Genomic DNA, 25189 nt, shown 5'->3' with positions numbered 1-25189 from the left:
AAGTCACAAAGAGTTATATTTTAGGAATTCCACTTCCCATAAACTGAAGCAGCGAGGGCTGAAATGACTTGCCCAAAGCCAGAAATTGAACAGTCTGTAGCCAAATGAGGTATTTCCTGTTCAGACCTCTCTTTGAATCACTAACTTTCTCTGCATAATTTGTCTAGAATTCAGATAGGAGAATTCCAGTCTTTTTTATATACGTATATGCAGAACAGAATAGTAGAATATATTGCAGGTAAATTGTGAATTTGATTTCAGATCAAAGAATGAAAATGACATAGAGCAAGGAGGAAAGGCAAGATAAGTATTGGAATGGAAAACAGGCCCAAATTTTTAGCTTGAAAAAAATCCCTGTGCATACCATTCACTTCATAGTTTTTAGTGGCAAACTCATGCTGACCGTTTTGGCTTGTTCACAAGTTCAGAGAAGTCATCCATTAGAGGTAATTATCCTAGCAGATTGCAGCCATTGAAAACATGCCATAATACATTTTTTAGTCTATGAGGTGACACAAGATTCTTGGTTCTTTTTGCTGTTACAGAGTAATTCAGCTATCCTTTAGAACCTTATTCTGAATGCTTATTTTAGGATGAGAAAAAGAAAGTAAGCCAATTTCCACAGATGCTGATAGGATTATTATATAGGCAGTGGTCACGGTTCTGGAAATGGTAGAGGATCAGTGTCACAGTGGGCTATAAATGAAGCAAACAATACAAAAGTGTACTTTGCTCTAGGAAACTTGTATTTAATTGTTGCATTTGGGTGGAGTTCCAAGTCCCCAAAATGAAAGTTTCAGTTTAGCTAAGTTTCATCTTATTTGTCATATATTTGACTGGAACCAAAGCAGTTCTCATAATGAACATTGGAACATCCCAAGTGGAGAACATGTTTAAGACTCTTGCATAACCCCGGCATTCTTCTACACCTCATTTCTCAAGGCTCAAGGAAATAATGCTACATGGGGATAGAAAAATAACAGTTGACAATATAGACTACCATTTCCCTTGTTGCATAATGATCCTGTGACTGACACCATATAATGGGGGATTATTGTTCAGAGAGGCTGCTTGGAAGAACCACTGTGTCTCTGAAAGAAACATGGGCAAGCAAATGACGCAAGTAGATTTGCCAGTTAGTATGCAACTTCAGATTCAAGGTTCTTAAACAATTCAGCGAAATTCTGAACCATCCTAATAAATGACATATATTTTTAAACAATTACAGCAATTTATAAGGCAAATACAAGGGTTGCCAATTACTAAAAGATCAGTAAAGTAACATAAATCTCAGAAAATGCAAGAAAACAGAACTGAACACCAAAAGGCTAGAAAAAGTCTTAACCCTTTGAAAAGAGCTTCTGATTTTGATCTCAGCTACCAGGTAGGTTCATATGAGAATACTTGCTTCTTGAAATACCCCTATATTTCATCATGTAACCCTTTATTATGCTGGCCTATGATTGTAATAAAGATTGGCGGGGGGGAACTAAATTTCATAATCAGCACTCTGGGCTTCATGGCAAACCAGTTACTTCAGCAAATCATATTCAAGTTCATTACAGTTATTGACCACTATTGCTTCAGCAAGTTAAGCAGCTAATAAATGGATTAAATACTGTAAACCTTTGAAACTTAGGTATAACATACTCATACCCATTGGCTTATCTGTTCTGAATTAGTTAATGTTTTTAAAGACTTTTCAGATATACAGTACTGTGCAAAAGTTTTAGGCAGGTGTGAAAAAATGCTGAAAAGTAAGAATGCTTTCAAAAATATATATTGTAATTGTTTATTTTTATCAATTTACAAAATGCAAAGTGAGCAAACAGAAGAGAAATCCAAATCAAATCAATATTTGGTGTGACTGCCCTTTGCCTTCAAAACAGCATCAATTCTTCTAGGTACACTTGCACACAGTTTTTGAAGGAACTCGGCAGGTAGGTTGTTCCAAATATCTTGGGGAACTAACCACAGATCTCCTGTGGATGTAGGCTGCCTCAAATCCATCTGTCTCTTCATGTAATCCCACACAGACTGGATGATGTTGAGATCAGGGCTCTGTGGGGGCCAAACCATCACTTCCAGGACTCTGTTCTTCTTGACGCTGAAGATAGTTCTTAATGACATTGGCTGTATGTTTGGGGTCGTTGTCCTGCTGCAGAATAAATTTGAGGCCAATTCCACGCCTCCCTGATGGTATGGCATGATGGATAAGTATCTGCCTGTATTTCTCAGCATTGAGAACACCATTGATCCTGACCAAATCTCCAACTCCATTTGCAGAAATGCAGCCCCAAACTTGCAAGGAACCTCCACCATGCGTTACTGTTGCCTGCAGACACTCATTCTTGTACCACTCTCCAGCCCTTTGGCAAACAAACTGCCTCCTGCTACAGCCAGATATTTCAAATTTTGACTCATCAATCCAGTGCACCTGCTGCCATTTTTTGGCACCCCAGTTCCTATGTTTTTGTGCACAGTTGAGTCACTTAGCCTTGTTTCCACATCAGAGATATGGCTTTTTGGCCCCAATTCTTCCATGAAGACCACGTCTGGCTAGACCTCTCTGAACACTAGATGGGTGTACCTGGGTCCCACTGGTTTCCACCAGTTCTGTGCTGATGGCACTGCTGGACATCTTCCAGTGTCAAAGGGAAGTAAGCATGATGTGTCTGCCATCTGCTGCATTAAGTTTCCTTGGCCGACCACTGCATCTACAGTCTTCAGTGTTGCCCATTTCTTTGTGCTTCTTCAAAAGAGCTTGAACAGCACATCTTGAAACCCCAGTCTGCTTTGAAATTTTTGCCTGGGAGAGACCATGCTGATGCAGTCTAACTATCTTGTGTCTTGTTGCTCTGCTCAGTCTTGCCACAGTGTATGACCTGGGACATGAAACTGTTCCACAGCCTCACCTTAGTAGCAGAGTTTGGCTATTCCTCACCCAGTTTTAAGCCTCCTACACAGCTGTTTCTGTTTCAGTTAATGACTGTGTTTCAACCTACTGTACATATGAAATTGATGACCATTAGCACCTGCTTGGTATAATTGGTTAATCATACACCTGACTCTAATCCTACAAGATCCCTGACTTTGTTCAAGTATACAAAGAGTGCAAGTATAAGAATTGATGCTGTTTTGAAGCCAAAGGGTAGTCACACCAAATATTGATTTGATTTAGATTTTTCTTCTGTTCACTCACTTTGCATTTTGTAAATTGATAAACATAAACAATTACAATATATATTTTGAAAGCATTCTTTCTTTACAGCGTTTTTTCACACCTGCCTAAAATTTTTGGACAGTACTGTAGTTCCCATTTTTAATGCATTGGAATAATCATACTTCACTGTTATCAAAAGCATAGATAACTGTTATAAAATTATTCCAACTCAGGAGAAAATGCAGTTGGAATAAGAATTTGAGACACATGAAACTGAACTAAGCTGTTTAGATCCGATAAAAGTCCATGCTAAACCATTATACTTAATTGTGGACTGCACGGATGGAATAGTGTATTTGCTATCAGTTCCCTTACCAATACCTCCATATTCTGTTGATTCAGTGCATGTTTATTACCTGTTATCCATTTTATTACTGAGTTGTTAAAAATGTCCATTTCCATATCTGGCTTAGATTTTAAAAAAAGTAGTATAGGTGTACTTACATTTGGTAACACCTCACTCTCAATTTTGACTCACTGGCTTCATGTTGTTGTTAAGTAACATGGAAGGACAAGGTATTTAAATAGCTATCAGTTCTTTCCAGCTGTTCTCAAATAAACTACGTCTCACTCCCCTGGTTTGTCTTTAGAGATTGTCAACTAGAATGAATTTCGCAGTTTCACAAAAACTAGGACAGAATCTAAATAATTTATATAGATCAGCTGAGATGAGCCATTTCTCTGAGTTCCAGCAATTTAACAGTAACTCCCACTGAATTATGTGGAGTTCTACTTCCATATATTAAGGACCTTCTCTAAATCTATGTTAGTGTTATCCAATGTGATAGACCTTTAACACATCCCCGTCTCATTTAGTACTGTAGCATGATAGGAGATTAAGTTTAATTCAAGGATTATTATCCCAGATTAGTTGATAATATAGTCTGTATCCTAGTTGAAGAATATTTCAGTATCAGAAAATATCATTTTTTTCTTTTGTTAATTTGACTCACCCATATTCCCTTTAAAGACATGTCTTCCCAAGAAAAGAGAAAAAGACAAAGGCAATATTTTAAAAATGCACTGGCTGTTGATGGTGTTTTGTTTAAACAGTATACCAATCAACCAAATTGGTATATATAGTGTATTATAGAAATCCTGTTAGTATAAGAAAAAATATATAAAATCTGTTCTCATTAAAAATATATATCCCTTAAATCCTTGTACTTAGAGATAAGGATATGTCTGAGGTTTTTATATATTATGTGCATAATGTGGATACTGTATAATGTCTATTGTTCTTTCTGTATTTAGCCATGTAAGATCTGTTCTCTAGCACATATGTTCAGATGTTACATTTAGTTTGATCTCAGTAGATTTAGGTGACTGCATGATCTTTTGTGAGGTTCCAATAACTTCAGTGCAGTGTGTTAACAGATCAGTAAATGGACTTTTTCCTCATTGTACATAATTGTTTTAGCAAATGCTGAAATTAATTTATATAATAGTTTGTAATTTATATCAGTCAAATTTGGTAATCATCTTTTTGCTATATTAATAAAAATATCATACGTTTCCACAATTGATGTAATTGTTAGAATTGACAGGATAGAAATATTGAATATTTGTGTGGGTATACACAGATACTCCTATGAATTTATTACATTTGTATGTGTTGACTCCTCCTAGACTCACAGTGGCTTACAAGACAACATATAATGCAATAAATAAAATGTCCATGGTAGAAAAATCAACAGCAAAATATCAATAATATTCTTAATAACAGTATAAAACAGTATCATATAATAATAACAGTACACGAATAGCAAAACTCTCAACCAATGGTGAACAGTCTTTCTCTAAAGGCCCTACATAAGAGTTCAGTTTTTGCTTTTTAACAATGGGGCCCGGTCTAACTTCATGGGAGAAGTTCCAGAGCATGGTGTTGTGATGGAAAAACGGTGCTTTTTGTCTTCATTGATCTTCTCTGAACCTGTTTTCAGTTGATTTGAATCCTTCTGGACATAATACTTGATGCATGGTTTGACAAACACAGAATAAAATAGAACTATTTCTTCCTGTGATTTGGATGCTATATTGCTGTTGACAGTCTAAAACTGAATATGCCTTTTATTACAGCTGCATCACCCCACTGATTCATATACAGTTTGCAATCAATTACTGTTTTAATACCTTTTTCATAAATGCTATTACAAAACTAGGCATTCTTATCCCATACCTTGCTTTTGATTTTTGCTTCCTAAGTCTGTTGAACTTCATTCTGTAATTTTCAGTTCTTTTCCCTAAACCGTTGAGTTTGGATTGCATCTTATTTTTGTCGTCTAAGATATTAACTATCTTTGTCAATTTTGTGACTTTTCCAAATCTGATAAACATTTCCTCCTCCTCTTCATCCAAGTAATTAATAAAACTATTGGCTGAACCTTGCGGTATCTCACTCCATTTGGAAGAGAAGGCCCTTAAAAGCACCTTTTGTGTACAGTTTTTGAGCTAGCCATATATTCATTTAATTGTCATGCCATCTATCCACAATTGATTAACTTGTTAATCAGAACGTCAGAAGGAAATTTTGTCACATACTTTACAGAAATCAAGATGTATTACATCTACTGCAATTAGTATTTTTTATTGCTCTTGGTTTGTGTCACTTTCCTTTAAAAAAACTAATATAATCTTTTAGTTTATTCATGTTGGAAAAATAATAGAAGTTTTTAAAAACTGTTATTGTTACACTGTTGATAAATGGGTCCTTTCTAAATTCCTAGTTATTCTTATATTTTAGAAGTCCCCAAGGCATGTAGATATCCAAGTTTGGCTTATGTACATATATTTTAGTACATTCTTTTACTTCAAGAAAAGACTGAAACAACTATCCAAAAATGATAGTTTGCATGAGTACAAAATGGCTTGCATTTCCCTTGATTGGAAACACATGAAATCTACATAGTAAGAGGAGACATACCCTGGAATTGGGGTTGGGGGGGGGGGGGCTTATAAATGTTTGAACAGCTGATTTTCCTTGAATGTGGGGCAGAAATTATTTTTTTTCCTGTTCCTGAAATTCCTCTTTCAGCATCTATTTATAATTATATAAAGTCATAAACACATATTTCGTTGTTCTTAAACTTTAGTATACATGCAGATTCTACATTAATGATGCTTGAATTACCTATATATAATGCTAAACCATTCAATTTTATATTTTATGTACTTTCTATGAATTTACCAACAGTCCACTGTGGCCCTTTAAAGCATCTATCGCAAAATTGAATAGTTAAAAAGGCAAGGATACATTTGTACATTGAAATAGCTGGTGATTACAGAATAAGAATCTAGTAGCAATTTAAACTGAGTCAGTTATATTAAGGCCCAGATGAATTTGCTTTCCTGTCACCTGAGTAGTCATATGCTAGAGTATTGTTTTCTAAGAATTTCCATATTATAGCTGTTTTAAAACTAATTTTCCTTGTGTTCATTTCTTCCATAGACAAAACTTGCCAATGGTACTTCAAGCATGATTGTGCCAAAACAAAGGAAGTTGTCTGCAAGCTATGAAAAAGAAAAGGAGCTCTGTATCAAGTATTTCGAGCAGTGGTCAGAGTCTGACCAGGTAGAGTTTGTGGAACATCTCATCTCCCAGATGTGTCATTACCAACATGGGCACATAAATTCATACCTGAAGCCTATGTTGCAGAGGGATTTCATTACAGCATTACCAGGTATTCTACTTGGATCATACAAAGAGATGTACTAATTTTTCTTTGGAATTTCTAGCATTTTCTGTCAGAAGTTTATATTATATAAGTTTATTTTGATTAAGTCACATTCTAAAGAGCAGTTGGAGCCTTTCATACTTAAAAGGTATAGTGATGTTTTGGTTGGCATCTCAGCAATGTCAACACTTAGACAACCTTAACTGACCTGAAAAGCTAAATATGTCTGATCCTGGTTAGTGCTTAGGTGGGGGATTCCAAAGCCATTGACTGCATTGGAAGTAAAAAAAAAAAAAAAAAAGGTCCTAAAAAAAGGTAGTGGCAAATAATCTCTATAAGATTGCCAAACAAAAAACCTGCATGAATGGAGCTCCCAAGAGTCAAGCACAATTTGAGGACATTTTTAACCTTTATTTTGCTTGGCCATCTAAAACTGGGGTTCTAGTTACTGGTAGCTAAACCTGGTATTGAATTCAGATTGTTGTTGTTTAGTCGTTAAGTCATGTCCGACTCTTCGTGACCCCATGAACCATATTGCGCCAGGCCTTCCTGTCCTTCACTGCCTCCCTGAGTTTGCTCAGTTTCATGCTCATTGCTTCAGTGATGCTAACCATCTCATCCTCTGCCGTCCTCTTCTCCTTTTGCCTTCAATCTTTCCCAGCATGAGGGTCTTCTCCAAAGAGATCTCTCTTCGCATTAGGTGACCAAAATATCTGAGCTTGAGCTTCATTATCGATCCTTCCAATGAGCAATCAGGGTTGATTTCCTTTAAGATTGACTGGTTTGACCTCCTAGCAGTCCAGGGGACTCTCAAGAGTCTTCTCCAGCACCACAGTTCAAAGGCATCAATTCTTCGGCGCTCGGCCTTTTTTATGGTCCAGCTCTCACAGCCATACGTTACTACTGGAAAAACCATAGCTTTGACTATGCGGATCTTTGTCGGCAAGGTGATGTCTCTGCTTTTTAATATGCTATCTAGGTTTGCCATAGCTTTCCTCCTAAGGAGCAAGCGTCTTTTAATTTCATGGCTGCAGTCTCCGTCTGCGATGATCTTGGAGCCCAAATAAATGAAGTCTGTTACTGCTTCCATTTCTACCCCTTCTATTTGCCAGGAATTGATGGGTCCAGATGCCATGATCTTAGTTTTTTTAATGTTGAGTTTCAAGCCAGCTTTTGCACTCTCCTCTTTCACCCTCATCAAGAGGCTGAATTCAGATTAATCCAGTTCTAATATTAGTATTGGAAATAGTGAACTGTAAAACTGAGGGGGAAAAGGCTGAAGTATTCCTTAGGAAAATAGTAATTCTGTATAAAGTAACAGTACCGCAAAATTATTCTCTTGGTATCCATTTGTATATGGATTTAAAAATTAATATTTTATTTATATTTATTGAGGATTTTACATAAAGTAAAAAACAAATCTAAAGAAAAAGATAAAGAAAGAAAAAGAAAAAAACTAATGTTATGAAATATGACTTCCGACCTTCTCTTCAACAGATATTAACAAACCTATCATCTCCCCTCCCTCCTAACTCTTCCAGAAATCCCTTCAATCCCTTATTTAATTCTCATCTGTTTCAATCATTAAATCCATAAATCATCATTTCACTTTTTTCTTCTATTAGCAAAAAGTCTATAAAAGGTTTCTGGATTTAAAAATTAATCGATCTTAAATTAAAAGCTTCAGAATATGAAGGAATAGATGGGTGTTAATATCTGATAACTTCTTTGCAAGATACGTTGTATTGCTTGAGTGTAAATTCTAACCTTAATTTGATTTTCTTTTTCTTTCCAATTTTAGTGCCAGTTTCACAAAAGCTAATGAATTCCTATTTTGTTCCTTTATTATTTTTTCAAAAGCTTGTGGTGAAAGCACAAGCTTGGCGGGCTTTAGAAAAGTATTCACGGACAGCACATTGTTGCTTTCTTTACTCCTCATATTACTCAAACAGCATTCCTTTCTAGCAGGACATTCTATATATAAAATTCCAGAAAAGCATTGTTATTTTGGATCATCTTACTTGTCATAACATTTATGCTCCACTAGAGTTTTTCTTTGATGAGCCTGTGGCAGTTGTTCTGTTGTCTTTCAGTTAACATATGGGCACATTCCTTTGTATACATACATAAATACATACAGACATAATAAACTTGATCTTAATCTCTGTTAACTGAAGCAGAAGTAATCCTTACCATCTACAGATTGACACTTTCCATCCACAACTGTAATGCAGAAGGATGATACTGTTTAGCAGATAGCAATTATCGTGGTATGAACCTTGTTGCCTTCTTCATACTGCAGTGTAACTGTTTTAGTTTTCCTTTTACTTGCCTGATGCCCTTTAGCCTTAACATAGTGTGATCAAATTCTAAATTATTAACATTGCAATTTATGTTGGAAACATGCTGTTCAAGAGCTCTTTCTGTTAAAAAGATATAACCTATACTTAATTTAATTAAAGTATTTCTTTCAAGTGTTTTTCTTTTAAGAACAATAATCTGTTGCTTACCAAGGAGTGCTGTGTTGTTTGATTAATTGCCTTTGGATTATCCTTCCAATTAAGAATAGTTTTCCTTACATCTTGGAGTGTGAAGGTTGAAGGAATTATCGTTTAAATGTTACTTTCCCTCTTCCCCAATTTGCACTTAATGAATTTGCTGGAGACCATGGCAAAAAGGAATAAAAATTACTCTGATGCTTGAGAAGGTTATTACTGAGATTTTGTGTTTGTCTGTCCTGAACGGGAAAGACTTGGTACATGGTATCCTGCTTAATCCTGATAAGAATCATCTGACAGAAGCCTTTTTATGTATCTGTCTGCTTAAGTATAGGCATATGATCTTGGGGATCCCACAACATTCTTGTTGCTTACATGCTCAACCATTGCTGTTAATAAATGAGTCTCGGTCTCTAGGTCAGTTGTAAGAAGAGTGGAAATGAAACATTTGATCTAATTTGGAATGTTCAGTAGATGCATTGAGAAACTATGAATTGCCCCAAGTCTCATAGATGACTTCCTCCAAAGTATTGATGATAGCATATCCCCAGTTTGAGATATCCTACCCTATTCTCTTAATTCTATTAGGTTATACTCAACTTGTATTTAGGCCTTGTTTTTGTCAGTTCCATGTTTCCATAGATGAAGTTGATATAATTTATATATCGTGGCTTCACAAGGGATGTTCCTTTTTGTTTTACTGAATATCTCTCCCAATATGGGAGCACTACTGGCAATGTTTGCTGGGACTCCTGGGAGCTGTGGTTCAACTACATTTGGAACACCATAGATCAGGCCATAGATCAGCCATAGATCAGGCAACCATAATATCCCCAAGTTTCAGTATTTTTCATTGCATGTGAAAGGGACAATGGCTTGTGATAGAACTGTGATAGAACATGGTCACTCATTCCTTAGTAATTTCCCACTTGGATTACTGCAGTGCACTATACATAGGCCCACCCTTGCATAACACTTAGAAGCTTCAACTGGTCCAGAATGCAGCAACGCACACTGTTTTGAGCACATTGCTGTTATGTGAGCTGCACTGACTCCCAGTTTGCTTCCAGGTGCAATTCAAGATGCTGGTTATCACATTTAAAACTCTACATGACACAGCACCAGGTTACTTGCAGGACCACCTCTCTCTGAGGGATTCTGTCCTTCCCACCAAATCCAATAGGGCAAGTATGCTCCAGGTTCCCTTCATCAAACAATATATCTGGTGGGACCTAGAAAACATGCCTGTCATGATGCCTGCCTATGGAACAGCCTCCCTCTTGAAATCCAGAGGGACTTCTGGAAGGCTGTGAAAACCTGACTGTTCTCCCAGGGATTGGGCCAAGATGCTAACTGAGCTACGTGTTATGTATGCATCTATTATATGGTGTCTTGCTTATGGTGTTATGATTATTTTAATTACGTTTCTATATTTTGTGGATAGAGGTTTTATTACATTTTTGTGGATTGTTGTTAGCCACCCAGGGTTATGTTTGTAAGGTGGATTGCCACATAAATCTCCTAAATAAATAAATATTCTTTGCATATAAAGAAGTTGTACATTCTAGCTATAGTATCTCCAGAATGAACAAAATAAATCAATTAACTGAAATCTTAGTCATTATTAGATAGTTTAGTGCTGGTAATTCTGATCTTGAAGTACCAGTGATCTGACTTTATAAGGCAGAAACTGAAATTCTGTGTTCCTGCAACCACTTTTTTACACATTTTTATGTGAGAATCTATTGTGTAGGTCTTAAAATTGATTCACCTATTTTCTTTTCTTTGTTACCTCTGTTACTTTGACTTCCATATGATGACATTTTCCAAGAACTCCAGAAAGTTACTTTCCTCTGTTAGTTGATGCAACATTGTTCTCTTATCTTTTGCACTTCAACCTGCTTCCTTCCATTATAGTTGAATATGAAGCAGAATAACTATAAAAATGCTTTCATAAAGCCTCTATATGATGCCAGAGGGAGAGGGAGGGAGGGAGGGAGAGAGAGAGAGAAATTCCACAATAATATTTTGAACACTATGGGCCTCTATTAGAAATTGTTTAAAAAGTATGCTGAGGATTTAATATACATGTTTTATAATCTAGATTAACTTTCCTTTTGCTCATTCTAAAACAGTTTTTAACAGTTTGTCATTAACAGTTTGTTAATGACCGAATGCATCCAAATTTAGCTGACTGAGATTCACGCCCCCCACCCCCCAAATTCTCCTGAATACCCACTTGGCTGTTCTTGTAGTGCCAAAGAGTTAAGTGAGGTTTTTAAAGTGAATAATTGCAAATTTTCTTCATTCTTCTGAGTCCTCTATATGTTAAAGTATGTGCAAGACAGTGAGTTAATAAAAAACCATATCTAACTGAAGAGTTTCTAAATGAATACCATATCACATTACATGATTAGATTGTGGTTGTAGTCTACTTAAGTTTTCTTCGGTATAACATTAGCAATATGTGATGCATTCTCAAATTGTTCTAATTTCTGCAAAATATTTGCAACTGGCAATGTTCTAGTGTCTATGTTGTTTTCTGTTTTAACCCGACAAAATAAATGACAGACAGATAGACAGATATCAACTTTTTACAGGCAGTCTCACCACTCTTCTTACCAGGTACTGCTTCTTTTAGGGTTCATATTAGGAACATATATTCTTCATTGCATTGAAAGGCTTTGAATTTAGCAAAAAGCAGCATTTGAGCTGTTGGAATACAAGAACAGCTGCAGTAGCAAAATGAGAAATGGTCCTAATATAGCAAGATTTTGCAGAATGCATCAAGTGAGAAAAGTCTTCCATAGAACATCCCTCTAGTGCTAAAACCAATAGAAATAGATTGGAATGACTTCTTGAATTCTTTATCATCTTAAATGCTTTGCTGTTTCCTACCCAAAGGAAGCTACTCATTCCTGAACTTAACTGTACTCTACCCAGACATTCCAGTTCTTAATACAAGAAATGGAATGAGCAATGATGAGGATGACAATGTGTTTGTAACTCTTGTGGTCTCCTAGTGAGCTCCCCAGTGAACACTAACTGCCTTTACTTTTCTTCCAGCTCGAGGCCTGGATCACATTGCTGAGAATATTCTGTCATATTTGGATGCCAAATCTTTGTGTTCCGTTGAGCTGGTGTGCAAGGAGTGGTACCGGGTGACATCTGATGGTATGCTGTGGAAGAAACTGATTGAGAGGATGGTCCGTACTGACTCATTGTGGAGGGGTTTGGCGGAGCGGAGAGGATGGTGAGAGCATCAAATATACATCTGCTCAGTAGAAGTAGATGCCAGTGATAGTCTGATCATTCATTTTATCTGAAAATTGGAGAATGCCCTTTAACTTCTGCCATATATTTCTTATTTTTTCTGTGACTATTCTCTGAGAATATATATTCCCTTTTGATTTCAGAAGTCATTCCAGAAGCCTCTGGCAGCAGGCACATCACCTTGATCAGGAGGCAGGGTCCAATAATTTAGCTGCTCACTTTAGGCAGTAGGTTTTCTTAGAAGATTACCAACATGAATATTTGTCAGGCCTCTCTTTCTTCTCTTACTCCCCCACCCCTCTCCAAAAATGCTCTTATTATGGTCACCGAGTAAAGGCAGGCAGTTAGGATTAATGTAGGATTCTGGTAAAACAAAAGCACTTCTTCACAAGCAACAGGGATTACCACCCTGTTGCCTTATAAGAGGTTCATCTTGGTGTCCCTTAACAATACTGATCTAGCATTGCAATGGTGGGATTTCAGCTGTCCCCAGCTGTGCTGCTTCCTTCTGATATAAGCGGTAATTTTAGTGCTTTTCTTTTCAGATGGCTCTGTCATCTCTGTGCCCATTATTTTCTAGTTATTGGTCCTAAGTTTCCTGGTGGTCATTCTCTCAGCTGCTGCTGCTGCTGCTGCTTCATTTTCTCTCCAAACCAGATCTCAAACATTTGGTGGGAAAACCTTTTCTCTTCACACAGAAATTTAATTGGCCCTTTATATCCACTTAAAATCCAGAAGCTGCAGGAATTTAAGGCATGCTTCTTCTGGATAGGGTTTCACTCCCCTTTAAGGATCAAGTTTGTATTCTGGATGTCTTTCTGGATCCAGCACTGAGAGTGGATGGCCACATTGGTAGCATGGAGAACCTTTTATCAGACTTGTCTAATGTCAGAGATGTACCATTCTGTCAAAACTCCTGAGAGCTCATCTTTTTTTTTTAACTGCACCTTTTTCTTCTCAACTAGCACTTTTGTCCAGAAATATTTCATCTGCTAGCCTAGAGGCAGAAAGGCAAAGAATGCACCACAGGATTTAACTGAGCCTATTACACTTTACAATTCTCAAATTATACCATTTCAAACCAGTGTAACAAATAGATGTAGCACCTTTTAGGGATTTGAGTGGTGGGATGTGTATATATTAAAATCAGTCAGGTATAGTATTCTTCCTTCCCATAACTAAGACTAGTCTGTGACACTTGCCTAAAGAGTAGTCAAAATCCAATAATTATATAATGAGTAAACAACTTTCTAGAAATCAGAAATAGATGTTATTTATGTTATGAATAGGATATCAGTTCTTTTTCTCAGCAGACCTTTGCATTTGGAGATATGTGTAATCTTTGCTCATAAAACCTGGAATACTGACCACTAAGCATTATCATCTGAAATTCAGATAGTTTACATCATTTGTCTCATATGCTGGACCAAGTCTGATGTTCTACTATTAACATTTTATTAGATGCTTCCCTCCTGGGATAACGCCCTTAGCACATAATTTTCTATTCATTGGGCCTCCATAGTTTTCTGTGAGAGATTTGGATATAAATATTTCATAAACAAGACAAAGTGATAGCTAAGGCATTTTAGCTTCTATTTATTTAAACAATAATAATAATGCCACAAATTTGCAAGTGCAAATTCTATTAAAAGCCTTGATACCATTAATATGTTGAAGTTCAATAGATTAGGAAAACAAATAATCCTTGTAAAATGTTCTTAGGTTTTCTAAAATGCAGCTCTGTATCTAATATTATTAGCAATTATACCCAGGTTGCTTTTTTACATGGTACTTTTAAAGGCAGACAGACAATCACCAGCATCTTCATCTTCAGAACTTAATATAGGCAAATGTGGTTTAGTTTAAGAAATAAATCAAATTCCATCTGTGGAGATCTTGATAGCATGTAGATAACACATCGAGCAGTGAAATGTATAAGCAATAACAGGTATCCTTTGGTTCTATCATCTTTAGGATAATATTAGAAATTTATTTCTTAAAGTTCAGTTCCCAGCATGAGAGAAAAAAATCATTATTTCTCTAGCCTTAGAAACTGGGTTATGAATTACTTAATAATATATACCTAAACTGTATCACTATCTGTCCTCTCTTTGATTCTCCTTAGGAGAAGAAATAACTATTAAGGCAAGAGGTATACTTGCTACTATATAACAAAGCAAATATTTTTAGGAGATTGCTGAGCTGTACACACACAACGAATGGAGGTTTGAAAAATGTGATGCTTTGCTAGAGAAATGCAGACAGCTTGAAATCTGATCAGGGTCAGTGCCCCTGTGTCACATATTATTTCATTCTGTTTAATTTCTCAGTAAATTGCCCCCCCCCCAAAGCTACCTACAAAGTCCACAGTTGCTGTTATATGATTTTTTTAAACCACATGTGTTTTTTCCCTTATTCTTTTTTTAATTTTTTTATCAGTGGTTAGTAGATTTAACAAAACTGATTCATTATAGCTGCAAAGGAATAATCAAGTAGCATATCTGCTGTAGTTTCCACTTCCCCGCATGAAAATGTAAAATAGTAATAAGCTGTCAAAAGCCCATGATGCAAAATACCATATATCCAATGTGATATGTAGAAACTATGTTGGTGATAAATCATTTTGTAACCTAGCTGAATGTTTTATTTACTAATATATTTTCAGGAAATTCCAGCATTTCTGTTTCCTAATGTTCTTCACAGCAGTAAAGGCCTTGTGATTCTACAAAATGTATTTTGGGAAATTGAGGATTAAAAGTTTTGAATGGTTGTTTTATCCAGATTCTTATGACTCCTGTAATTTTTTAGATAGTGTACCTTGCATGTTTCAGACTATCTCATGTATGAAGAGGCTTCTTAATACAGTTTCAAGGTGTATAGCAAGGGAGGGATACATAGGTATAAACTGGTCTGAGAATTATTACAAGACAGCAGTGAAAAGGAGAGCAGAGATTTAGGTTAGATGTCATACATCAGATGCTAGGATTGTACTCATGGATTTGTGCCCATCTCTGTTTTACAAGGACATAAACATGTCAGTTGTGGAGTTCTTTGTTTCTGCACAGTACTGGGTGGTCCCTTAATTTTAAAATGAGAATATTTTAAAAACGATACCACTGGAGAAATTTGATCCCATTGTTCTTTAAAACACCTACATTCCAAAACCAGATTAGTTTGAGGAAGAAGCCGTGCTGTTTACCAGTAGTTAGAAGAACCAGTAAAATGTATTTTTAATACTGTGAATTGACTGATAATTTTTACTATCAGGCTTAGTCTCAAAGCAATTGTACTGTAAAGAATATTCTGCTCACCAAATGAGATGTCATTCTCATTTTAGGATCTCTTACCTAAATGTCCCTATATAATAGAGGCAACCTAAGTAATTTTTAAAGCCAGTCTAAAATTGCAAAAGAGTGTTTCTCAGTGAGTTGCAGATGAAAAAAAAAAAGCATATTATTCCTCTCTAGCAGCAGATTACAAGACATAGGGGTTTTTTTGGGGGGGGGGGCTCTTTTTTTTGGCTCTTTTTCACATTTTTGAGGGTTTGAATATTTTCTTTAATGTTGTCTACTAAAATAGATGTGCACATTCTATTAGAAGCTTAATACATCCATTTTACTGCTTATTTGTAAAAAATAGGAAACATTTGTTGCCGTAGCATGAGATTTGGTTCCTCGGTTTCAGTGGTACAGTCTTGAGGCTGGTCTGAAAGGAAAGGGCTGAGATGTTATATGTGTCCTTCACCCACACATTGCATTTCACTGAATTTAACCTTTGGAAGAAACCATTTCACCAGTTTTCTTGAAAACAGAATCAGAAACTCTGTGGAAAGAAAGTTTTGAAACTTTCTCCTAAAGCATTTATGACATAAAACACTAGTTTTAACACTGAAACAAATTATTGCCCCCTGTTGTTCAATGACAGTTAGCAAAGATGTGTTCCTTATCAAAAAAGATGAAGTGACACCTGTAGGCATTTTTCCAGCAGTTTCTTTATTATTATTTTTTTCATTCATAATCATTTCATTCCCATAACATGAGAAAAATGTGCAACTTTGTTTAGATGCATTTTGACAGTGCTAAATTATACATGTGCTTAAGTAACTTTCAGTGAAATTGCTCCATTTCAAAAGGCATTATTAAAGGGGAGAATAAACCATCTCTCCTAATTTTTTTATAATGGATTTTCTCTTTACCAAGCAGTTGGAATGTTTGAGGTCTCTTAAGCATCCTTGTACAAAGTAACCTATACTAGACAACTAAAATTAATAATACTTCATTTCTTTGTTTCTTTAAGGGGACAATATATTTTTAAAAACAAACCACTTGATGGGATAATACCACCCAACTCATTCTACAGAGCACTTTATCCCAAAATTATACAAGATATAGAGGTAAGAGCCAGAGAAAACACATGAAGGAAAATAGTGGAGTGGGTTGGGGTGGGATGAAGTTGAACTCATTTGGAATGCTTCATATATGACTTTCCTACATCCAGCCAAATGTGATATTCTACAGCTTTTGCATAGAGTTAAAAAGGAATAAATAGTCTATACCTTTTTGCTAAAATCATATAACTACTTCAGATAAACATGCACTGATTAGCCTTTGAATCACTTATTCACTTACAGACTAGATTAATTTGTAATTGGTTTCTCTGTTCATTGCAGGGTGTTCAGATACTTTGGTGCAGAGATACACTGTCTGTGGCCCCTCAAAACCTTGGGTACAACTCCCAAAGCCTCTTTAAATGTTTCAAATTTGTATTTTTATTATGTCAGTATGGGAAATTATTAAAGACATGAGAGATAATCATAGTAATAGTATTATTAATTAATTTGCCCCAGCTTGGTCCACTTTTTGTAGTGGGGTCCCAACATACAACTCAAAGGCCAAGAAGAGCCCTCGTTCCAAACTCCTACTTAAGTATTAAGAAGTTAATTTAGAATTTGAGTGAAAATGAAAAATATAAACCAGACCAGCCTTATAATTTTGAATAAAATTACATAAATGCTATATATTTTAATCATTCTTCCATGCTTACTGTAAATAAAATGTGGAAAAAATAATAGAAACTGTCAAACTTATTACATTTATATCCTGCCTTTTTTAGTCTACAGCTATTGAGAAAAGACATGGATCTTAAAGGAACACAAAAGTCAATTTTCCATGCATACCCTACATTACTATATCCTGGATAGCTAATGCTTTTGATTTTTAGAAACAACAATGGAATCTTAGAAGGATTTAAAATATTGTGGGAAGCTGAAGGTTGGGAGAGGAAACAAGACTGTCCTTTTTTTCTCCCAGCACATTTGGGAGTATCTAATGATAAACGGGTTCAGCATTAGAGCTGCTTCTGTTGTCCCATGAGTGTAGCAGTGCAAAATTTCTATATTTGTTCCACACTTTAAAATTGTTTTTCCCTCTTCCCCAGACGATAGAATCAAACTGGCGGTGTGGAAGGCACAGCTTACAAAGAATCCACTGCAGGAGTGAAACTAGCAAAGGTGTTTATTGTTTACAGTATGATGATCAGAAGATAGTGAGTGGTCTACGAGACAATACTATCAAGGTGAGAGTTCCCCAGTGTGCAACAATGGAACACAAAATCTATTCTGCAAGAGAATGCCAACATAATAACGGAATGAAGCCATTCTTCAAAAGAATGTGAAATGTAACTTCATTTGGAAGAGGAAATGCGTGGGAAAAACTAGCTGCTTTTCCACACCCCACCTCAGCTGAGTTTGACTTAAAAATGTATTGATTTTCTTTTATCAGTTTCAAATAAGGAGGATACATCTGTAATATCAGCTTCATTTTCTTGTGCTATATTCATGGCTAACCATATTATTGGACCTTCAGTAATTAAAGTCTTTCTGTTCCCTAATGAGAAGAGTAAATACGATGTTCATATTAAAAACAGAGATATTAAGGATAGTTTATATTGCTCCAAAGTGCCTGTGGAATACAAAGTGCGTTGTGTGCTACTTAAAGAAGTTCTGTTTGCCTTAGTAAAGAAAATGCTGTGTTGTAGGAAACAGAAGAGACGATATAGCAGTACAGTCTGTTACTTTGTGATAAAATCTTAGTGTTCCCTTGTCTTCCTAGATCTGGGACAAAAATACCTTAGAATGCAAGAGGATTCTGACTGGACACACTGGGTCAGTCCTTTGTCTCCAGTATGATGAGCGAGTAATCATCACTGGATCATCAGATTCCACTGTCAGGTAGCTAACTATTCATTAAAAAATGTATTTGTTCTCTTTTTCTGACAAATATAGACCACCATGACAGCCTACACTGTGATTAGTTAGAGTGAATATTTTTAAAATAGCTTGTTAATATAGCCAGCTGCCAACAAACAGACAAAAGAGGTTAAAGGAATTATTAGTATTAGTATTTGCATTTCTATCCCATCTTTACTTAAGGCAGCTTACCTAGTATTTGCCTCCAAATTTATCCCCATGACAGCAGCCTCTTGAGGTACATTGGGCTGAGAGGGTGAGTGGTCCAAGTCATCCAGTGAACTCCATGGTCAAGTAGGGCCTTGAACCTGAGTCTCCCTAGTTCAACCCCAACATTTAACTACTTATTATATTGGTTCCACCAGCTCGGTGTCACTAAAAACTTTGGTGTGCAGAAAGATTGTAATTGATGCTTAAAAATGATCAGAATAGGTACATTGTGAATAAAACTTGGTTGGAGATGTGTTCTGTCTTCTGGACACTAATACAGAGAAAATGTTGTCCCCAGTAGTTCCTGACCTCCAAAAATAGAAGCACACCCAGTAGGCCTCCATAAAAGAACAGGCAGTCTGTAAAAAACCCAAATCTGAAGCCACTTGGAGCTTTAAGACAAGCATTATTGGTTATCATTAGAAAGCTGGTTCCCAGAGGAACTCTTGAAGTACTTGTGTAATATGATCTTACCTGTGAGCTCTACTTAATAACTCAATGGGTTAGGTTAATGTTTCCAAACATTGTACATAGGCATTCTCATTTATAATACATTGTGGTAATCTTACAGGTAGCCCTCAACTTACAACCATTCTTTCAGTGACCATTCAAAGTTATGACAGCGCTGAACAAATGGTAGTTATGACCGGTCCTCAGAGTTCCAGCCATCCCAGCATCCCCATGGTCACTTGATTGTGATCTGGGTGCTTGGCAACTGGCTTGCACTTATGACCAGTTGCAGCACCTCATGATCACCATTTGCGACCTTCCCCGCCAGCTTCCCCAGAAAGTCAGTGGGGAAGCTGGCAGGAAAGGTGACAAGTAGCTGTGGTAAGTCTCCCCCACCTGCGCACCCTCTCCTAGCCCCTCTGTACTCATGCCAAGCTGGCTATTCGTGTACCCCTGCGCACCCTCCCCAACTGTGGCTGCCCCTCCCGCACACCCTGCCCAAGCCTTGCTACTCACACCCTCGCACCCTCTCCCACCCGGCAACAGCCACTTACCTGCCTGCCTGGGACATGCAACTTCCTGCTGGCTTCCCCACTGACTTGGTTGTGGGAAGCCAGCAGGAAGTTGCCTCACCTAACAACAGTGGGATTTGGTTAATGATAGCTACAGGGACTGCAGGGATTATCATTACTAAGCGATACAGTTGTGCTTTACGACCACATTGCTTAGCGACAGAAATTCCAGTCCCAATTGCTGTCATAAGTCAAGGACTACCTGCACTTGGGTTTAATCAGAGCGTGGAATTGGCATGCATGGGTGGATCTAAGACAGTGATGGTGAACCTTTTGGGCTCAGTGTGTCAAAAATTAGGAAAATGCCTAACTTGACACTACTGGTGTGTCACACCCCCCCCCCAAACAAAAGAGAAACAATTCTTTACATATTCATTTACTTAAAAAAATTACAATCCAATCATGTGTGGTGCTATGTATTATATAAAGAAACATCAAATAATTACAAAAATGAAATACAAATAAAACAAAGTTTCTTTGGTAACTCAAACAGGGAGAATAGTTGTTGTCAGGTGCTGGTGAATGCTGGCGTGTCACCCAAAACATCATGGTGTGTCATAGGTTTGCCATCACTGATCTAAGATGTTTCATGTGTTTGTAAAAATAGTCATGTGTGCTTCATCTCACAATAGTGTTAGCCCCATGTTGTAGATGATGAGAGGCATGAGGGGGAGGAATATGGCTAAGAGAAGAGTTTTTTGCAACCTTCTAGTGAGTCCATGTCTAAAGCGAAGTTTGAATTGTGAGACTACTCAGCTTATGATTGTGAGTACTGTACAGTTCCTATGCTCAAATGGTGGTTGAATTTGCTCTTCAAGTCAAACGTCACTCTGAAACAGAAAAGACAGGCGGTATTAATAAAGGTGGAAAACAGTTGTCACATGCTTTTATTAAAATAAACTAGAAAATGAGAAGCTTAAATCCTAGGTTTCAGATTTAGCCATGCATATTTTCATTTATTTATTTATTTATAAATCAAATTTATATTGCCACCCCTTTCACTATACAAGTGACTCTAGGTGGCTCACTCATAAAAAGCATAAAAACAGTTAAAAACACAAAACAAAGTTAAAAGGACAACAAAGTTAAAAAAACAGCATCCTCAAGGCACTAAACACCCCCAGTGTTGGGAACTCCATTGGATCCCACGTTAGTCAGCAGAGCAAGGTCTTAACACTCTTCCAGAAGGCCAAAAGAGTGGGGGCCAATCTCACCTCGGGCGGCACAATATTCCACAGAGTGGAGTCAACAGCAGAAAAGGCTCTCCTCCTAGACCCTGCCAGCCAAAATTCTCTAGCCGATGGGGTCCACAGCGTGCCCTTCCTGCTGGACCAGGTGGGATAGGCTGAAGTAACCGGGACAAGGCAGTTCCTCAGATAACCTGGGCTCATGACATGAAGGGCTTTAAAGATAATAAGCAACACCTTGAATTGGACCCAGAAGCAAACTGGCACTCAGTGCAGCTCATGCAGCTGAGGTGTTATATGCACGACCCTAGGGGCGCCCAAAACTTCCTGTGCCTCCACATTCTGTGCCAGCTGCAGCTTCCAGTTACTTTTCAAGGGTACTCCCATGTAGAGCGTATTGCAGTAGTCCATGCGGGAGATGACCAGGGCATGAGTGACTGAGAGAAGGGCTTCCCAATCCAGGAAGGGGCGCAACTGGCACACAACACAAAGTTGAGCAAAGGCCCTCCTAGCCACAGCTGCCACCTGCTCTTTGAGTAGGAGTTGTGAGTCCAAGAGGACCCCCTAGACTATATGCTCTGGAAGAAGCTCTGGAAGAAACTTTTAGAGAAGCATTCGGACACTGCATAATTCCCACAAGCACAGAAATTCACCATCTATTCCAAAGATTGGAGTTCTTGGAACACTATATATCAAACCATTTAGTTAAGAAATGTTTTTATTATATATTTTTAAAATGGATATAAGAATGTCCTGTTTTACAAAATTACTCAGAGGAAGATTGTCCTTTTATTGGTACAGGGTTTTTTTCATCTCACATGTGCTACTTAAACCATTCCTCTCAAAGTAAGCTTATAGCCTGACATTTATCACATTTTTCAAGAGATTTGTGATGCTTCATGTAATGATAGGAAGCTTATAATTACTATAGGAAGCTCATTATCTTCTTTTTTCCATCTTCTCTTTTGTCATGAATTCCAGAGTGTGGGATGTAAATACGGGTGAGATGCTCAACACACTGATCCATCATTGTGAAGCGGTACTGCACCTGCGCTTTAATAATGGCATGATGGTAACATGTTCTAAAGATCGTTCCATTGCTGTTTGGGACATGGCCTCCCCAACAGACATTACTCTGCGAAGGGTTCTGGTTGGACACAGAGCAGCCGTCAACGTGGTAGACTTTGATGACAAATACATTGTGTCAGCATCAGGGGATAGAACTATAAAGGTGCAAACCTTGAAATCAGTATGATTTTGAATATGTATTTATTTATTATATTTTTTTCATTAATATTCTACCTTTAAGGAATATAGTGAATAGGTAAGACTTGGAAGAATGTGTAACTGTCCTAAAGTCACTCCATAAATTAAGTCATAATTTGATACAGGGTGTCCTTAATCCTAATCCAGCACTCTAACCATTTCATCACTCTGATTCTATTAACAATATAAGGCTTTCTCATACAAATACCTGTTGTATATATAATATTTCCAAAATAATCGTTTTTCTTTTTGTGTCTTTTACAGGTATGGAACACGAGTACCTGTGAGTTCGTGCGTACCTTAAATGGCCACAAGCGAGGCATTGCATGCCTACAGTATAGAGATAGATTAGTTGTCAGTGGTTCATCTGATAATACAATTAGGTATGAAGTATAAGATTAGCATTGACTAGTGCTGCCTCTCTTTGGGTCAAGGCAGACAGACATGCAGATAGCAGTGGTATATCTAAATAACAACTTTTGCCAACAGAAAGCTACTTTGAAATAAAGCTTCTGTGTGTGTGCATGCTGGATCCTTTCTATAGTCATCATTTCTTATTTTAGAGGAATATGGAAGCGTTAGGTGACTGCTGCACATATTTGTTTATAATAAGTTGTTTGGAATATATGTATTCTCTTTCTGTTTGTCTGGTACATTTGCTACATTGGAGATTGCATTTAATTATTTAGTGCTATGTATGAATCAGACTTTTATGTCATTCATTTTTTATTTTTTTATTTTTGGCTTAGTTGATGTGCAAACCCATCCCAAAAGGGGAAAAACCCATTGTTTACAAGCCATAGTGGTTTGGTCACACTAATCCAAATTAAGCATGTGAAATATTTTGACCATAACAACATTAGAATTACAAGAAGTAAAAGTTAAAATCTTCTGTGATTGCCTCATAATGCAAAACTGCAAAATAAACAATGAACAAACTTAATCAAATAATTTATGATACATAGCTTTGAATTATATTTATGTTTCTAAAAAAATAGTTTTGTAGGTGCAACTGCTATTTAGATTGCTTTGTATTCTGTGGGACTTAAAAGCCAACATAAAGATGGACTACTATCTCCAAATGTCATGTGTGAACGAGTTTGTGTGGGCTGTTTTGAAAATTGCTTTCCTTCACAGTTGGTTTAACTACTTAAAAAGTTGGATTTGCACTAAGAGGTTTTTAATACTGTTCTTAAACCGAACTGATACTTATCAACTTATTTTTTCCCCATTTTGGGCCCCTTTTAAAACAGGTGGCCTGGACTCAGGGAGTCCGCTTGCTCTGCCTTCACTGGAAATAATCCAAGCATTAGTACAAAGAGTGCATTTTTGAAATGTTGTTCAGATGATGACGATTGGTTGGGATTTGACAGGAAGGCAAATGATAGGCAAAATCTACTGCTTGGGAAGTGATTGTGAATAAGGAAGTAAATAAGTAGGAAGCAACGTCGTCTTATATAATCCACTTTACAGTACTAATTTAGTAAAAACTAAAGTTATCTTAGTTTTTTAAAAGTGAACTGTCTCTCTACAGGCGCAGGTTTTTCCCCAGCCCAATCTTTCTTTTGATGCAAATAGTGGTAGTCTTATTGGAAAATGTTCTTCCCTTTAGGTGTTCTTCTTTCCACCAATGACAGTATCCCAATCCTTGTTACGTTTCTTAGACAAAAGTGCCTTCGTGTGTTGGCATAGAGTTTCTACACCAGCCATGAATAACATGATTTCAAGCTTGCTTTGAGTTGATGCTTAAGGTCAATTAAAAAAATTGCTACTAGCAGTCTAAAGCTGTAAACTTCATTAAGTTTATAAACATTGTTAAGGTAACTCTTTTTATTAGGTCAACAGGGCTCAATCCAATTAGGGTATCAATTCTTTTCCTACTGTGTGTAATTCTATGGAATTAAGGTCAGAGAGCTGGTTTGATATAGATTTGTTTGATGCTATGATCTTGGAAGTGTAGGAGTAGATTTTGCCTTATTTTTATTTAGGAAAAAGAATCAAACAGGATAAACCTAAAAGTATAATATTTGGAAAACACAAACACCAGTAGTAACCCCACCAAGAAACAGTTAAACATTGTGGAGCTTTGAAAAGCAACCAGGGGTACCACATACAGTAAAATAAACTAATATAAATGTCAATATGGTAATAAATTTAAAGAGGAATACAATTATTTTTCTGCTTACATGGAATAAAAATCTTGTGCTGGAATTTTGCTGCAGTTGGCAGTTGTATCTCAGCAGAATTCAGGTTGAGTGCATAGTTGACCTATATGCTTCTTAAAATTAATATTCAAACATTTGTTTGCAGAGTGTTTCTCCCATCCCTCTCTTGTCTTTTGAATGTGGATTGTAAACTTTTTGAGTATAATTTCAGTATTTTGTATTACCACCTCACTCTTGATTATGTGTACTGTAGGGCTTTTAACAGAATCTACACTGAATTCTCAAAAGCAGAATGAAATTTAATTCTCTAGAATTCAGTGACCATGGCCAAATGTGAGGAATGAATGGCTAGACACTGTTACTTAATGCTGCAGTTCCTGTTCAGAGTTAGCTAGAATGAGCAGGGCAATGGGCCAAGCATGAG

At 36.8% G+C, this 25189-nt stretch overlaps 1 protein-coding gene across 16 annotated transcripts in view; it reads left to right on the top strand.

The window, feature by feature from the left end:
• The window catches only part of BTRC (beta-transducin repeat containing E3 ubiquitin protein ligase), a 178330-nt gene that overhangs the window by 137028 nt on the left and 16113 nt on the right, over positions 1–25189 (top strand). For all 16 annotated transcript variants that reach the window (XM_007422077.4, XM_088132485.1, XM_088132488.1 and 13 more), the window contains 7 exons: positions 6672–6903; positions 12462–12648; positions 16965–17061; positions 18105–18242; positions 18779–18897; positions 22316–22565; positions 22865–22983. In XM_007422077.4, the coding sequence (XP_007422139.1) occupies positions 6672–6903; positions 12462–12648; positions 16965–17061; positions 18105–18242; positions 18779–18897; positions 22316–22565; positions 22865–22983 (1142 nt within the window). The remainder of the gene's footprint in view (positions 1–6671; positions 6904–12461; positions 12649–16964; positions 17062–18104; positions 18243–18778; positions 18898–22315; positions 22566–22864; positions 22984–25189) is intronic.

This window comes from Python bivittatus, unplaced genomic scaffold, assembly GCF_059951505.1.
Source record: "Python bivittatus isolate LINGU-HERP-01145 unplaced genomic scaffold, Pbiv_v1 ctg000980_np1212, whole genome shotgun sequence".
NCBI lineage: Eukaryota > Metazoa > Chordata > Lepidosauria > Squamata > Pythonidae > Python > Python bivittatus.
The sequence above is the reverse complement of the archived record's forward strand: the minus strand, read 5'-3'. Positions and strand labels throughout refer to the sequence as shown.